The sequence below is a fragment of the Bos grunniens genome, chromosome 16 (genome assembly GCF_055505025.1).
Source record: "Bos grunniens cultivar Pamir isolate PY7600 chromosome 16, Bosgru_T2T1.0, whole genome shotgun sequence".
In the NCBI taxonomy this organism is placed as follows: domain Eukaryota; kingdom Metazoa; phylum Chordata; class Mammalia; order Artiodactyla; family Bovidae; genus Bos; species Bos grunniens.
Genome location: NC_141180.1, coordinates 26,379,655 through 26,397,238, shown reverse-complemented (window position 1 = coordinate 26,397,238; position 17,584 = coordinate 26,379,655). Strand labels below are relative to the sequence as shown.

Below are 17,584 nucleotides of genomic sequence, written 5' to 3'. Positions count from 1 at the left end.
CCTGGGGAATTCCATGGACTTTATAGTCCATGGGGTCACAAAGAGTTAGACACAACTGAATGACTTTCACTTCACTTGCTGACCGCCATACTGAGTATGCTCCATTTTGTCTATTAATTTATGAACAACGAAAGAAATAAGCAGAGAGGTAAGAGACCCTCCAGACAGAATAAAGAATATGCAGGAATGGTAAAGTTTTGGATCATATACAACTCAGTGCCTTTTTTAAAAACCACTAACTGGAGATTGCTGAGGTATAAACTGAAAAAGAGAGTAATAGATCATGGAAGGCAGCAGTCAGTTTTCAATGAGGGTCTCTATTTCTAACAAATGCTTTACAAATATCTACCCAGGGAAAATTTTACCATGTGGGTCTCAAACCTGTATCCAGCTCCAGAAACTGAGGTTCATATTTGATTGTATAAACACATATTCCCAAAAGTTCTGTCACATCCCAGAGCCTACATTTCACCTTGCAATCCTGCACCTCCGCTGTATCAGCTTTCCATTTCCCATTCACATTGAGCTGATGTCTGAAATCATGGATTGGTTTACTTTCATGATGCATCTATTGCCTAGATTTTAGTTTCCAAATGCCCAGAGGAAAGCTTTGACAGATGTATCCAACTAGGCAGATGTATAACAGTGGTACAGAAAGTGCTCCTCAGAATAGAATGTTTTATTGCCCCAGAGAAGACATTGGGCTGGAGCTAAGCCAGATGGCCCTTGGAAATCCTAAATCCCGCATAATCTCAATGAGTTTATCCCGAAGCTGGGCCAGTCAGCACAGGTGGAGGGCTCCATGAAGACTGTAACTCTCCTGAGAGGCAGGATAAAACTCCTCACTTAAGTTGATCAGTCCAGCGGTGTGACTCAGCAGTTTCTCCATTATGGCCATAGAGAGAACATTTCCCACACAGACTGAAGGTCCTGAGCTGGGAACAGCAGGTCAGAACAGGCAGGATGGACTCAAGTTGGGACTCTGTGATCCCACACTGCTCTAAGTTCAGTTCCTGGAGGGTGGCTGCAACCTGCTCCGGAAAAACGTGGAGGATCTCAATACTAAAGTTGATCATGGTGACACCACTCAGATCCAGGTCTTTGAGCTGATGAATGTTTGGGTGCTGGGACAGATGGGTCAGGTCTGATTCTGTAAGCCAGCACTTAGTTATTGCCAAGTGGTCCAAGGGGGTCCTCAGGCATCTGGGGAGAGAACCAGCAATTAGATCTGAGAAACCAGGAAGGCAGCTGAGCTAAAGTTGTCAGATAGGTGATTGGCCCAAAGTCAAGGTCGTACTAACAGCCTTCTGAAGGTCAGTACCCAGAATGACCAGTCTAATTTTAGCCTGACATTTAATCTCCACATCACCTGTAAACCATCTGCAGTTCTGTATGATCTCTGGCTTCTGCTCTACTTCCATCCTCTTAGAATCATGCATTTCTTAAATATTAACTAACTTACCTGGAGCAAAAGAACATTTTAGGGACTAGTAATTTGAAATAAGTTCATTGTGTTCAGAAACCTTGTGAGCACAGAGCTCTTCTCTCTGTCTCTCTCCCTCACTTTTTCTTTTTTTTTTCCTGGCTGTACCACATGTGAAGTTTATGCAATCTTACTTCCCCTGTGAGGGATCAAACTTGGACATTCAGCCTTGAAAGAATAGAGTCCTAACCATGGACAACCAGGAAATTTCCAAGAAATTCTCTTAAAATTGCTCAGGTCTGAGGTGATTTCCCTTCTTTAATGCTCTCTTCACTTACCTGTTTTCCTAAGTCATCTGACATAAGATTTCCCTTTTTAAGGAAGAACTCATGTCCACCCTCACTGGATCAAAACCACCCCATCCTTAGCTTTCTAATATGGCAGTGGTTTAGTTGCTAAGTCGTGTCCGACTCTTGCAACCCCATGGACTGTAACCTGCCAGGCTCCTCTGTCCATGGGATTCTCCAGGTAAGAATACTGGAGTGGGTTGCCATTTCCTTTTCCAGGGGATCTTCCTGACCCAGGGATTAAACCTAGGTCTCCTGCATTGCAGGCTGATTCTTTACCTACTGGGCTATGAGGGAATACCTAGTATGGTGTCCCTGCTTGTTCTTCTACCTTAATTTCAGAGGTGAGGTGATACCACAGCTCAGGAGAAAGCAGCTAGGGACCCTGTGTACCTGGCATGCCAGTGATGTGTTCGCTGTTACCCAACCAGCGGTCCACACTCACCTGAGCATCTGGTCCAGGCAGCCTTCAAGGAAGGAGTGAGAGTCCAGATAGAGATACTGGAGATGTCGCAACTTGAGAAACTCAGAGGTAAATTGGACAACTTGCTGCTGCTACTCCTGCACTTTGGGCTCTTTGGGAACTTGGAGCCAGAGAAGATATAAACCTGGCTCAGTCCCAAATAACCCTGTCATCCAAAGGCAAGTGCTACCAGGAAAGGTTTTCTTTAAGTTTCTTTTTCTTTTCTCACTGAGGACACTTTGCAGATGACAAATTTTCCCAGCCATATTTCAGGGGTCTTAGAAGTCAAATAAACCATAATTTCAAAGGACACTTTTCAAGTATATTTAGATCACTGCTGTTTCCTCAGACCTAGCTAAGTTTCACACAGATTCTGATCAAGGTGACACCTTAGGCACAGAAATAAAATTCTTGTTTTCTCTTCATAAATAACAACAACTTTTCTACACTAAATACATAAGTTCTTATTGGTGTTTAATGTTCTACCACATTCAGGGGTGACTCCTACTTTGGGATACATCATATAAAGATTTCTTTGAAATTTAAGGTCATGCATAAAGGGAGACCATTTATTCTATAAGAATTTTCCATGCATCTCACCCACCCGTTATTTGATACCTGAACAATTCTTATACACCTGTGGCCACCAAAGTAAAGACACTCTGAAGAAGCTCTACAGTAAAAATTAAACACAACAATCTTATTTAACTATGCTTCAATAATTAAAAAAAAAAAAAACTTGGGGCTTCTGTGGTGGTCCAGTGGTTAAGAATAATCTTACAATGCAGGGATACTGGTTCAATCCCTGGCCCAGGAAGATCTGGCCTGCCACAGGGCAACAGCTACTGAATCTGAACTCTGGAGCCTTTGAGTTCCAACTCCTGAGCCCATGGGCAACAACAACTTAAACCTGTGCACCCTAGAGCCTGTGCTCCTAAACAAGAGTAGTCCCCACAGTGAGAAGCCCAATCAGCACAACTAAGAGCAGGCCCTGTTCGCCACAACTAGGGAAAGCCCACGCAGCAGTGAAGACCTAGCACAGCCAAAAATAGGAATCAGTCAATCAACCAGAAAAGAATTCTCTGAAGAAAACTCGTGGGCTAATATGAGAAACTCCAACAGTGGCCGGACTCCAAGTTGGTCATTCTCAGGTATGTGGGAATCTGAGGGATATTCAGAACCTTTCCTGCCTGAGTAGTCATCAGTTGTGGAAGTTGTGCCAAAGAAAATTATAGACAGACACAGCTTTAAGTCTGAAGGCAAATTTTATTCAGCCCCATGACAATAGTGGGCCAAATGGAGTTCTTTTGACATTCCAAATTTGATAGTTTTGCACACACAGTTAGGAAAAGCCAACTTGATAAAATACTTTTTCCAGAATTCTAACCTTAAAGAAACAAAAGTCCTTTTAGGAGTAACTTGCATTTATCTTCCTATTTCTTTGAGATGTAATTGTTCTACCTGATCTTAGGTGGTTTATTTCCCCTGACTATTGATATCTTGCTCACTGCCGTTAGGAAGGTACACATATGTTGCACATCTGACAATCAGTCAAATAGACTGGGATTCTGAGCAGCCTTTTGGCTGTGCCAACTTTCAAAGACCTTTGTCACCTCAGTCTTTGTTTCACCAACTTGTATAAAAAGGACTTTTTACCTTCTTAGACCATTTTGTGGGAGGGAGCTTTCTAGAGCTTATGAAGGGTACATCATTTGCACTGTCTTGTGGAATGCCTGTTGCATCTTTATCGGTGTAAATTGTTATTAAAATGCTACTCATCAATAAATCCTTAAATTGGAGAAAATTCTAAATTGGAAAACTTTAGAGAATTTTTTAAATTTTAATTTACTTTTGAGAATATGCATTTTACTTTTGTACAAATGATATTGTGTTTCAAGATTCCATTAGCTGCAAAGAATATGATCTCACTTTCTTTTAAAATTGTATTTTAATTTGGAGAATAATTTCTTTTTTTTTTTTGGTGTTTCTGCATTTTCTTTTCTTAATTTTTTAAATTTAAATTTATTTATTTTAATTGGAGGCTAATTACTTTACAATATTGTATCGGTTTTGCCATACATCAACATGAATCTGCCATGGGTGTACACGTGTTCCCCACCCTGAACCCCCTTCCCACCTCTCTCCCCATACCATCCCTCTGGGTTATGCCAGTGCAGCAGCCCAAGCATCCTGTATTCTGCATCGAACCTGGACTGGTGATTCATTTCTTATATGATATTATACATGTTTCAATGCCATTCTCCCAAATCATCCCACCCTCTCCCTCTCCCACAGAGTCCAAAAGACTGTTCTATACCTCTGTGTCTCTTTTGCTGTCTCACATACAGGGTTATAATGATAACCCTGTATGTTAGAATAATTTCTTTACAATGTTGTGCTGGTTTCTGTACAGCAACATGAATCAGCCATAAACATACATATATTCCCTCCCTCTTGAACCTACCTCCCACCCCTAGAGAACTTTTATTAAAAGCCACTTTGGGACATATATTTAAAAAAAAAAAAAAGAAAGTGGAGAAAAATGCATCCATGTAATAACTAACCTTTGTACCTTATTTTAAAATAAATGAACAAATCAAAAACTGGTTTGGAAAGCATTATTTATGCTGCCAACTTCAGCTCAATGGTACTTACACATGCTAATAATAAACTTTGCTTTCCACAAAACTTTTCTTTTTACCTGCAACAAATTCATAACCTATGCCTTTGTAAACGAAGATGAAGCATTTATCTTTTTCTTTCTACCTGATTCCTGCAGAATTTGGCTTCTCCAGCAGGCTCCTCTGTGAACTTGATGAATTACTGCCACCAGACAACGACTCATTTTACTAGTCATTCTTTAATTTGCCCTAACTTGTTTTCAATTTATTTATGTCTTGTGTCTCTCCTCACTGTGTTACATCTCCTCACATTACACTAATGAATTTATAAATGTAATGAGCTATATATCTTATAGCCCATCTAGTGTATAAAATTAGTGTCTCCTGCAATACCCAATGGAAACCCTGGCTTCAGACATAGCTAAATATCTTAAGGCCATCAATTGTATCTACAACCATATAGAGAATATAATAGTGCAACTCTAGATATGAGAAGAGGGAACAAGGGGAAATATTTTCTGCATCATAATAAGACTAGTAAAACAGGAGATCCAGAGAATTTTAATAAATATGTTATAATGGATCTGCAGCTGATTGAAGCAGATAGTGGGGAGCTGCGGAAACAGACGGATAAGTATAAGTTATATGTTGTGTATTACAGCTATTTTATTATACAACCTGATATGCTAATGTCAAAACATGCTATACTAATCTTCCTCAATAAGGAAGACCAATAAGTGTTATGGAAATAAAATGAAACTTTTATTGACATGAACTAGCATTCAAAAGATATACTTCTGAAATGTAGTATAAATGTAATAAAATCATGTTTCATGCCTGTATGATTTTAGAATTTTTCTCATAGGAACATGCATATCAGTTCCCACCCATGACAGAGATGTGTTGTTGAGGACCACTGAGTATGTTTCCTTTGTTGTTTGTATTAACCCACAGAACTAAGTAAAGAAAGTGAAAGGGAAAATATAACTAGGGAATGATGGAGTTTCAGATCATGGTCAACAAAGTGCTTCCCTCACCACCATCAGTAACTAGAGATCCATGAGATGTAAACACAGAAATCAGAATAATATCATGGTCAGCATTTATTCATTTACACTGAAGGTCTCTTTATTTCTGATCATTTCTACAATTGTGCATACAGAAATAACTCAAACATGTGTGTCTCAAACTGAACCTCCAGAAACTTAGGTTCATATTTGACTCCATAAACATGTCTCTAAATAAATCCCAAACTCCCCAAGTCAACATATGCTTCTAGAATCCTGCACCCTTGCTGGATCACGTTTGCTTTTCTCAATGACACTGAGCTGGTATCAGAAATCATGGGTGTATTTTCCCTTCATAATATACCTATCTACTAGATTTCAGTTTCCAAGTGTCCAGAAGAAAGCTTCTGATAGAGGCAACCAGCTAGGCAAGGTATGACAGTATTATGCATTGGGACTCAGATGATCACACACGTCCTCACCACAGTGAGGACAGGGGCTGGGGCTAATCCAAATCTTCCTGGGATGTCCTAAGTCTGTAAGGAGCTGCCAAAGCTCAGCTTTTAGTTGGGCAAGTCTCTCCTGGTTAAGAATACCCAGAGAGCTGTAACTCTCCCGAGGGGCAGGATAAAACTCTAGACGTAAAGCAGACAACCCATCAGTATGACGCAGGAGACTCTGCAGGACAGCCATGGAGATGAGGTTTCCACATATGCTGAAGACCCTGAGCTGGGAGCAGCAGCTTAGGGCAGGCACAAGAGCCGTGAGGAGGGGGTCCGTGATCCCACACAGGTTTAAGTTCAGCTCTTCAAGAGTATCCGCAACTTTCTCTAGCAGGCCTTGGATGAGCTTGGGACAAAAGTTGGTCAGGGTAACACCACTCAGATTCAGGCCCTTTAGCTGACAGATTTTCGGACTCTGGGACAGATGGGTCAAGTCTAATTCTGTAAGCAGGCAGTTGGTTATTGAGATGTTGTACAAGGGGATCTTCAGGCATCTGGAGGAAAAAGATAAAAAACAAGTAATTAGTTCTGGGAAACCAGAGTGATAAGTGACCTCCACTTGAGAGGTAAATGACTGGCCTGAAACCAAGTTGTTGTTACCATCTGATAAAATTCAATATCCAGAATGCCCAGACTCATTCCAGGCTGAGTCCTGCAATTTTCATGTGTGACTAGATCAAGCTAAAAGAATCTCGAAAAAAAAAAAAAAGAACCTTGAAAGCTCTTTTTTCCTCATCTATCAAGCAGAGTACAACATACTCCACTTCCTTAGGAAGATGAATGAAGATAATGGAATGCACTAGAATATGCTCAGTAGAGAGCCTGAGACAGAGTCTCCAAGTGTGGACACTACTTAATTTTAGTACTGGGAGATGAGATAAACATGTTTTAATTCAGATCCCTTCAGTCCATGCTTGGGCTCCAGACGCCTGTATCTCTGGCCAGGTGAGGCACTTGGAGGACGTGTGTAAACAATAAGACCCCACACCATGCCCTGGGGCTGCCAGACTTCAGCAACTCTCATCCGGGCATCATCTACAAACTTTCTATCATTGTTCACTCTCCTTTTGTCTCTGCTTCATTACTTTTAAAGTCCCAATCTGTAAAGATGGTCTTGGGTTGCATATAATGTAACTAAATAATATACAGGAAATGCATGATTCTGGAGATGATAGTAATGAAGCAGAGACAAAAGGAGAGTGAACAGGATAGAAGGTATGTAGATGATGCCCAGATGGGAGTCGCTGAAGATTGGCAACCCCAGGGCATGGTGTGGAGTCTTACTGTTTCTACACATCTTCCAAGTGCCTCACCCGGCCAGAGATATAGGCATTTGGAACCCAAGCATGGACTGAAGGGATCTGAATTAAAACATGTTTATCTCATCTCCCAGTACTAAAATCAAGTAGTGTCCACACTTGATGGAGACTCTGTCTCAGGCTCTCTACTGAGCATATTCTAGTGCATTCCATTATCTTCATTCATCCTCCTAAGGAAGTGGAGTATGTTGTACTCTACTTGATAGATGAGGAAAAAGAGCTTTCAGGGTTCTTTTAGCTTGATCTAGGTTTTTCCTTGTCAATGCCATCTTCATAACCTGTCATCGAACAGAGATATCTCTTCCCAAAGAAGAAATCACATACATGCCCGCACTACACCTATGCCTCCTAATTTGTAGCTTCCTAACCTGATGTCTCTTTCCAGAACTTCTATACCAGCTTTCTCACACCTTGATTGCTCCACTTATGTGCTACCACACTTCACAGTACAGCACCAAATGAGACAATGCGCTTGATACTTTACTATTGTGTTCACTGTTGTTCAACCAGGGCTGGTCCCCTCACCTGAGCATCTGGTTCAGGCGGCCTTCAAGGAAAGATGGACCTTCCATACGGAGATAGCGGAGGTACTGCAGTCTGAGGATCTGAGAAGTAAATTGCAGAAGAGCCTGATGGTCCTGTTCCTCAGCAGCAGACCCATGAATGGGGGAGAGAAGGAGTTTCTGAACATTTCTCATCTTGCCCAGGAGAGGAGCAAACTTGGCCAGGGAGGACAGCTTCTGGGTGAAATTCAAGTCCACCTCCTGGATACAGTCCAGCTTCACTATTCGGAAAACTTTCTTAATAGTTTCCCTGGACCTTGAAACAATCTTCATCTTCTTACAGCACAAGTGTATGGAGCCTTTCCGCTGCTCCACCCACGTGAAGAGGTAGGTGATACATTTGCCCCAGGTATTTTCCTTGAGACAAAGATCTACGTACATCTCCAAGGGAGCCAAGGAGTGCTTTGTCCTTGGCATGTCCTTAGCCACTGATGCCATAAGTGAACTTGAGGTCACATGGTACTTGTCTCCAGACCACATGTTCCAGAAGTCCTGGCCAGTATTTCTCAAGTCCAGCACCCGCAGTTTGCACTTCCTATGGGGAAACAGAAGATCGGGTGAGAGTCTTTAAAATGTACACTGAATGAAACTACAGCCTCAGAATTTAGGCAACATTCTAACTTCCCATCTTTGCTTTGACTTCACATTCCTGATATCACCTTCTGTCTTTTCTCTTTCCTCTCTTGCTCACTTTCCTCCAGTCCTTTTCGTCTTCCATCCTTCCTAGTACACTTTTGCAAGGTATTTCCCAATGTGATCTCAGCAGTGCTCAAGGCTTCTGAGCTTTTTCAGAAGTCTCTGGTCTGCCCTTTGGTCATTCACTCTCCCTGACACCAACAGTCCCTTCCAGGACACCCAAGACCCTGCCAGGCTACCTGGATCAGACTCACCTGGGCTGAACCTTCTGGGCCAGCAGGACATCAAGTCCATCCAGCACTGCTTCTAAGGTTTCTTGGTGAGGCTTCTTCATCAGCCCCCCTAGAGGCAGGCGGGCAAAGGGCCAGGTTTGCACCATGGCCATCATGGTCTCACTGCGTCTGAGAGAGAAGGCGGCCATGAATAGTGGTGGGTAGAGCTCCATGGGCAGATACTCCAAAGACCAGATGGCCAAGGCCTCATCTCTCAACAGGCTCATTGCTGCCAAGTTCACAAGTCTGGGTGGGTTGTGAGCACTCATCCTGACTCTTCTCTTAATGGAATCCTGTGAAAATGCAAGGGAACAAAGCATCCTTCTCAGGTCAGTCATACCCAAAGAGTGGTCTCTCTCCCCATTCTTCAGGGAAATCAAATCAGAGGCAAAGTCATCACCGTGGAAACGATGAACCAGAAAGGAAGAAACTCAGTTTGTCAGGCTTCCAGGCTAGATTTGGTGGCACTAAGCTATAGCTCTGCCTCTTCTGGCACTAGAGCGAGAATCTCACAAGTACCAAGAAGACAGAAAGGCATCGAGTAGCTCCTCCATTTCCTTCCATTGTTTGCTTACTGCATGTCCCTCTTGCACCTTTGTATCAGGAGACTGAACAAGTTGACTCCCTTTCTCTTGGGTGAAAACCTTTAAAGTATCATGTTCAGCCCAAATTATGGGGCAAGAAGTTCATGTGGAACACAGCTTCAGTCCTCAGTTTCCAAAGTTAACTTTACTGGGAAGGATTAAGGAGATACCTTTTAAAAGCAATGCAATTTGTGCATAAAGTAAAAACTTTAAATGTCAAGAAATAGCATTTCCAATAGTTAGATGTCTTTTATTAACAAGAAGAACTGTTTCATAAGACATTTAAATGATATAAGCCAAAGCCAAAATCAAATGTTTAGGATGAAGGCAAAGCTTCACTTTGAGGCAAAAGGAAAGCCTTTAATTTGTTTAACCAAAAGAAAAGGAAAACTCTTCCTGTCACGTCAGATCGCATCCCACCTGTCAGTACACACTGACCATTGGCAGAATATCTTCCCTGAGGTTATTCCCTGAGGCTCAGATGTGGTTCTAGGGCTGCTCAGACCTCAGTCCTGGGGGAGAACACAGGCAGTGACTCAAGATTGAGAAGTTTCTGAGTCTCTTCTTTGGTGTTTGAGGCTTTTATAGAACTTTCTAATCACATCTGCCCTCCTTTCAACTGCTAACTTCCAATTAGAAGTCATTACCTGATTAGATTCCACAAATTCTCTCAGGTTAATGCTGATTGGGTTACAGTATATCTCCAGATGATTGAGGGAGGGGGTGGGACCTAGGACTTTTTCATTGGTTCACTCCACAAAATAGGATTGAGTTTTGCTAATATGGATAGTTGTATTCCTGGGTGGGAGTAAGGGAAGGGATTATGTGTCCCAAATATTATACAAAAAAACAAAACCCAAGACAATGTCTGGAAAACCTCATTGTTGCATGATTTTTGTCCAAATTAAAATTATTAAATGTCCTAGAATTAAAGCAGCTTCATAAAAGCAGTGGTGTTATTTCCAAAGGAAACAAAATAAACTCTTATTTGTTTCAAGTTCACACTTAGGTCTTATATGGGAAATGGCAGATTATGAGTTTATTCACAGGGGCTTGCAACTGGAGATGTCACTGGCCCTCCAGGCTTAATTGCTGACAGAGAACATCTGGTCAATCCTGTGAGAACTAAGGGTGGGTGCTGGGCAGTGTGGTGGTGGCCCTTCCTAAAGGGGCCCTGTGAATGACTCAAACAGCCTCATGCATGTGGTTTTGTTTGTTTGTTTTTCTCTTGGAAAGAAGGACACTAAAGGCTTTTCTTTTGGTGATATTTAGAAACTAAACAGGAGTGGCTAAGAGGAGACAGTCATCTTTGAGGGTGTTTCCTGCTAGAATGTTGAGTTCAGGACATCAAATTGACTTGAAAAGACTAAATCTGAGAATCTGAGTGGAAGGAGTCATGACCAACTCTGTGAAGGACATTTGCACACCTGAGAATCAGTGAGGGTGGTCACTGTGGGTTCTTTGGGAACTCAGAGACCAGGTGGGGGGAATGTGAATCAGTCACAGCTAACCTTGTTTTCACTGTGCCTGCTGCTACCAGTAACCATTGTCTTTTAGGTTCTTCACACAGAGGATGCAGCCAAGATAGCAATTAATCCCAGGCATATTCCTGGAATCCTGGGAGCTGAACCATAATCCCATTGGTCTCTTCTACATATTTTTTGATATTACATGGATATTGCTTGACTTATTCTGATACTTATTTTGTGAGTAGGGTAAAGACATGATTTGCTGTCTATTTCCCAGTTCCCCTGGTTGCTGCTGGATCATGTTGCAAGGATTAACAAGGGAGCAAGACACCAGCAGGGGATACTTTGCTGTACCTGGCTGTGAGTCAGGGGTTGCACTTGAGTGGCCCAGGGTTTTTCTAGGGGCTGAATCAGAAGCACTTTGCTCTTACAGGGAAGTTCAAATAGAAGGATAACAGAGTCTTCAAGGAACCTCCAAGATTTAATTGTGACTTACTAAGATTGAGGACGATGGGAAAGGATCAGGTACGGAGAAAGAAAGTAAGGAGTCTGTTAGGTCATATTAGACTTGAGATGGTCATAACATTAAGTAAAAAGAAACATCAAGTACCAAATAGCACTTGCAACAAAATCCTATTCATATAAAATGATATACATACCCATTGAAGAGCTAATGGCAAATGTTTCTTGTGAAATTTAAATTTTATACCTGGAATGGCAGGACTGTGGGGATGCAAAGGCAATTCCAGCCCCAGCAACATCAACATCAGGCTAACAAACCAACATTGGTCTCAGGTCTAGAACAACAAAGACATTCATTTCCCTGTCATTGTAAGTCACGTTAGAGTTCCTTGCTGACCACTTTTCTCATACTAGAGGTTATAGGATGGCCAAATATATTCCACACACAGTGTTTTAACAAAGAAAATTTGTTGCTAGAGGAAAAGAATCCCATGTTTTATATCACAATTTCCTCTCCACTGTCCCTTAGCAGAAAAATATTTAAAGAAAAATGTAGCAACACTGAACCCAACATCACAAAAGGCATCAATTCAGTTCAGTTCAGTTGCTCAGTCGTGTCCAATATTAGATATTAGAACTAATATCCACAAAAGATGTCCTTTTCATTATAGGGGACTGGAATGCAAAAGTAGAAAGTCAAGAAACACCTGGAGTAACAGGCAAATTTGGCCTTGGAATACGGAATGAAGCAGAGCAAAGACTAATAGAGTTTTGCCAAGAAAATGCACTGGTCATAGTAAACACCTTCTTCCAACAACACAAGAGAAGACTCTACACATGGACCATCACCAGATGGTCAACACCGAAATCAGATTGATTATATTCTTTGCAGCCAAAGATGGAGAAGCTCTATACAGTCAACAAAAACAAGACCAGGAGTTGACTGCGGCTCAGATCATGAACTCCTTATTATCAAATTCAGACTGAAATTGAAGAAAGTAGGGAAAACCACTAGACCATTCAGGTATGACCTAAATCAAATCCCTTATGATTATACAGTAGAAGTGAGAAATAGATTTAAGGGCCTAGATCTGATAGATAGAGTGCCTGATGAACTATGGACTGAGGTTCGTGACATTGTACAGGAGACAGGGATCAAGACCATCCCCATGGAAAAGAAATGCAAAAAAGCAAAATGGCTGTCTGGGGAGGCCTTACAAATAGCTGTGAAAAGAAGAAAAGCAAAAAGCAAAGGAGAAAAGGAAAGATACAAGCATCTGTATGCAGAGTTCCAAAGAATAGCAAGAAGAGATAAGAAAGCCTTCCTCAGCCATCAATGCAAAGAAATAGAGGAAAACAACAGAATGGAAAAGACTACAGATCTCTTCCAGAAAATCAGAGATACCAAGGGAACATTTCAGGCAAAGATGGGCTCGATAAAGGACAGAAATGGTATGGACCTAACAGAAGCAGAAGATATTAAGAAGACATGGCAAGAATACACAGAAGAACTGTACAAAAAAGATCTTCACAACCCAGATAATCACGATGGTGTGATCACTGACCTAGAGCCAGACATCCTGGAATGTGAAGTCAAATGGGCCTTAGAAAGCATCACTACGAACAAAACTAGTAGAGGTGATGGAATTCCAGTTGAGCTATTTCAAATGCTGAAAGATGATGCTGTGAAAGTGCTGCACTCAATATGCCAGCAAATTTGGAAAACTCAGCAGTGGCCACAGGACTGGAAAAGGTCAGTTTTCATTCCAATCCCAAAGAAAGGCAATGCCAAAGAATGCTCAAACGACCGCACAATTGCACTCATCTCACATGCTAGTAAAGTAATGCTCAAAATTCTCCAAGCCAGGCTTCAGCAATACGTGAACCGTGAACTTTCTGATGTTCAAGCTGGTTTTAGAAAAGGCAAAGGAACCAGAGACCAAATTGCCAACATCCACTGGATCATGGAAAAAGCAAGAGAGTTCCAGGAAAACACCTATATCTGCTTTATTGACTATGCCAAAGCCTTTGACTGTGTGGATCACAATAAACTGTGGGAAATTCTTCAAGAGATGGGAATACCAGACCACCTGACCTGCCTCTTAAGAAATCTGTATACAGGTCAGGAAGCAACAATTAGAACTGAACATGGAACAACAGACTGGTTCCAAATAGGAAAAGGAGTATGTCAAGGCTGTATATTGTCACCCTGCTTATTTAACTTATATGCAGAGTATATCATGAGAAACACGGGGCTGGAAGAAGCTCAAGCTGGAGTCAGGATTGCCAGGAGAAATATCAATAACCTCAGATATGCAGATGACACCACCCTTATGGCAGAAAGTGAAAAAGAACTAAAGAGCCTCTTTATGAAAGTGAAAGAGGAGAGTGAAAAAGTTGGCTTAAAGCTCAATATTCAGAAAACTAAGATCATGACATCCAATCCCATCACTTCGTGGGAAATAGATGGGGAAACAGTGGAAACAGTGTCAGACTTTATTTTTTGGGGGGCTCCAAAATCACTGCAGATGGTGACTGCAGCCATGAAATTAAAAGACACTTACTCCTTGGAAGGAAAGTTATGACCAACCTAGATAGCATATTCAAAAGCAGAGACATTACTTTGCCAACAAAGGTCCATCTAGTCAAGGCTATGGTTTTTCCTGTGGTCATGTATGGATGTGAGAGAGTTGGACTGTGAAGAAGGCTGAGCACCGAAGAATTGATGATTTTGAACTGTGGTGCTGGAGACTTTTGAGAGTCCCTTGGACTGCAAGGAGATCCAACCAGTCCATTCTAAAAGAGATCAGTCATGGGTGTTCATTGGAAGGACTGACATTGAAGCTGAAACTTCAATAATTTGGCTACCTGATGCGAAGAGCTGACTCATTTGAAAAGACCCTGATGCTGGGAAAGATTGAGGGCAGGAGGAGAAGGGGACGACAGAGGATGAGATGGTTGGATGGCATCATTGACTCAATGGACATGAGTTTGGGTGAACTCTGGGAGTTGGTGATGGACAGGGAGGCCTGGCATGCTGCGGTTCATGGGGTCACAAAGAGTCAGATATGACTGAGCAACTGAACTGAACTGAACTGATGCACCCAATATAGGAGCACCTCAATACATAAGACAAACACTAACAGACATAAAAGGAGAAATTGATAGTAACACAGCAATAGTAGGAGACTTTAACACCCAACTCATATCAATGGACAGATCATCAAGATAGAAAATTAATAAGGACCCACAAGTCTTATATGATAGATTAGACAAGATGAATCTCATTGATATCTTCAGGACATTCCATCCAAATGCAGATGAATATACCTTCTCAAATGCTCATGGAACTTTCTCTAGAATAGAATACATCTTGGGTCACAAATCAAACCTCAGTAAATTTAATAAAATTGAAATCATATCAAGCATCTTTTCTGACCACAATGCTATGAAACTAGATATCAATTACAAGAAAAAAAAACTGTAAAAATCACAAACTCATGGAGATTAAACAATACATTTCTAAATAATGAACACGTTATTGAAGAAATCCAAAAGGAAATAAAAAAATTCATAGAAAAACATGACAATGAAAACAAGACAACTCAAAACCTATGGGATGCAGCAAAAGCAGTTCTAAGAGGGAAGTTTATAGTAATACAATCCTACCTCAAGAAACAAGAAAAACATCGAATAGACAACCTAACTTTACACCTAAAACAATTGGAAAAAGAAGAACAAAAACCCAAAATTAGTAGAAGAAAAGAAATCATAAAGATATGAGCAGAAATACATGAAAAAGAAATGAAAGAAACAACAGTAAAGATTAATAAAACTAAAAGCTGGTTCTTTGAGAAGATAAATAAAATTGACAAACTTTTTTCATCAAGCAAAAAAGAGAGAAGAATCAAATCAACAAAATTAGAAATGAAAAAGGAGAGGTTACAACAGACAATGCAGAAATACAAAGGATTATAAGAGACTATTATGAACAACTATATGGCAATAAAATGGATAACCTGGAAGAAATGGACAGATTCTTAGAAAAGTTCAATCTTGCAAGACTAAACCAGGAAGAAATAGAAATTAGGGACAACCCAATTATAAGCACTGAAATTGAAACTGTGATCAAAAATTTCCCAAAAAACAAAAGCCCAGAACCAGATAGCTTCACAGGAGAATTCTATCAAGCATTTAGAGAAGAGCTAATGCCTATCCTTCTAAAACTCTTTCCAAAAATTACAGAGGAAGGAACACTTCCAAACTCATTCTAGGAGGCCACCATCACCCAGATACTAAAACCAGACAAAGATAACACACACAAAAAAGAAAACTACAAGCCAGTATCACTGATGAACATAGATTCAAAAATCCTCAACAAAATCTTAGCAAAGAGAATTCAGCAACACATCAAAAAGCTCATACACTATGATCAAGTTGGGTTTATTCCAGGGATGCAAGGATTCTTCAACATATGCAAATCAATGTGATACACCATATTAACAAATTGAAAGATAAAAACCATATGATAATCTCAATAATGCAGAAAAAGGCTTTGACAAAATTCAGCACCCATTTATGATGAAAACTCTTCAAAAAATGGGCATAGAAGGAACCTACCTCAACATAGTAAAGGTCATATATGAAGAACCTACAGCAAACATTATTCTCAATGGTGAAAAAATGAAACCATTCCCCCTAAGATCAGGAACAAGATAAGCATGTCCACTTTCACCACTAATATTCAACATAGTTCTGGAAGTCATAGCTAAAGCATTCAGAGAAGAAAAAGAAATAAAAGGAATCCAGATCAGAAAAGAAGAAGTAAAGCTCTCACCTGTTTGCAGGTAACATGACACTGTGCATAGAAAACCCTAATCAGAAAATTACTAGAGCTAAAGAGTGAATTTAGCAAAGTCACAGGATACAAAATCAATACACAGAAATCACTTGCATTCCTATATTCTAACAATGAAAAATCAGAAAGAGAAATTAAGAAATCAATCCCATTCACCTTGCAACAAAAAGATTAAAATATCTAGGAATAAACCTACCCAAGGAGACAAAATAACTGTATGCAGAAAATTATAAGACACTGATGAAAGAAATCAAAGATGACATAAAAGATGGAGAGATATTCCTGGTTAGGAAAAATCAGTACTGTGAAAATGAGTATACTATAGATTCAAACGCAATCTATAGATTCAATGAGACCCCTATCAAATTACCAATGCCACTTTTAACAAAACTAGAAAAAAATAAGTCAAAATTTATATTGAAACACAGAAGACCCCAAATAGCCAAAGCATTCTTGAGAAAGAAGATTGGAGGTGGAGGAATCAACCTTTCTGATTTCAGATTATTCTACAAAGCTACAATCATCAAAACAGTATGGTACTGGCACAAAAACAGAAATATAGACCAATGGAACAAGATAGAAAGCCCAGAAATAAACCCATGCACCTATGGGTACCTTATTTTTGACCCAGGAGGCAAGAATATACAATAGGGCAAAGACAGCCTCTTCAATAAGTGGTTCTGGGAAAACTGTACAGTGACATGTAAAAGAATGATATTAGAACACTTCCTAACATCATACACAAACATAAACTCAAAACAGATTAAAGACCTAAATGTAAGACCAGAAGTATAAAACTCTTAGAGGAAAACATAGGCAGAAGACTCAATGACATAAATCAAAGCAAGATCCACTATGACCCACCTCCTAGAGTGATGGAAATAAAAACAAAAGTAAGCAGTTGGGACCTGATTAAACTTAAAAGCTTATGCACAGCAAAGGAAATTATAAGCAAGGTGAAAAGACAACCCACAGAATGGGAGAAAATAATAGCAAATGAAACAACTGACAAAGGATTAATTTCCAAAATACATAAACAGCTCATACAACTCAAAAC

General features: G+C 40.3%; 1 protein-coding gene across 7 annotated transcripts; it reads right to left on the bottom strand.

Moving 5' to 3' along the window:
• Nucleotides 1-5,956: 5,956 nt before the first annotated feature.
• LOC147356373 (PRAME family member 8-like) lies at nt 5,957-10,345 on the bottom strand. 7 transcript variants are annotated; one of them, XM_086343766.1, is made up of 5 exons: nt 10,177-10,329; nt 9,555-9,886; nt 9,137-9,447; nt 8,209-8,781; nt 5,957-6,858 (listed from the first exon to the last, which is right to left on the bottom strand). In XM_086343766.1, exons 3-5 carry the CDS (start codon nt 9,421-9,423, stop codon nt 6,306-6,308), a joined length of 1,413 nt encoding a protein of 470 aa, XP_086199892.1. In that variant the 5' UTR covers nt 9,424-9,447; nt 9,555-9,886; nt 10,177-10,329; the 3' UTR covers nt 5,957-6,305. The 7 variants fall into 7 exon arrangements, 6 of the variants coding, with proteins under 6 accessions (XP_086199892.1, XP_086199891.1, XP_086199890.1 ...); XR_015143233.1 differs by lacking the exon at nt 9,555-9,886 and having other exon boundaries at nt 8,052-8,781; nt 10,177-10,345; XM_086343765.1 differs by lacking the exon at nt 9,555-9,886 and having other exon boundaries at nt 10,159-10,329.
• Between the last annotated feature and the right edge of the window lie 7,239 nt (nt 10,346-17,584).

Excerpts from the sequence above, each read along its gene's own strand:
- LOC147356373 (XM_086343764.1), bottom strand. Across the intron at positions 8,782-9,136 it reads GCCCAGAAGGTTCAGCCCAG|GAAGTGCAAACTGCGGGTGC; the intron begins GTGAGTCTGATC and ends GTTTCCCCATAG. Across the intron at positions 6,859-8,208 it reads CGCCTGAACCAGATGCTCAG|ATGCCTGAAGATCCCCTTGT; the intron begins GTGAGGGGACCA and ends TTTTTCCTCCAG.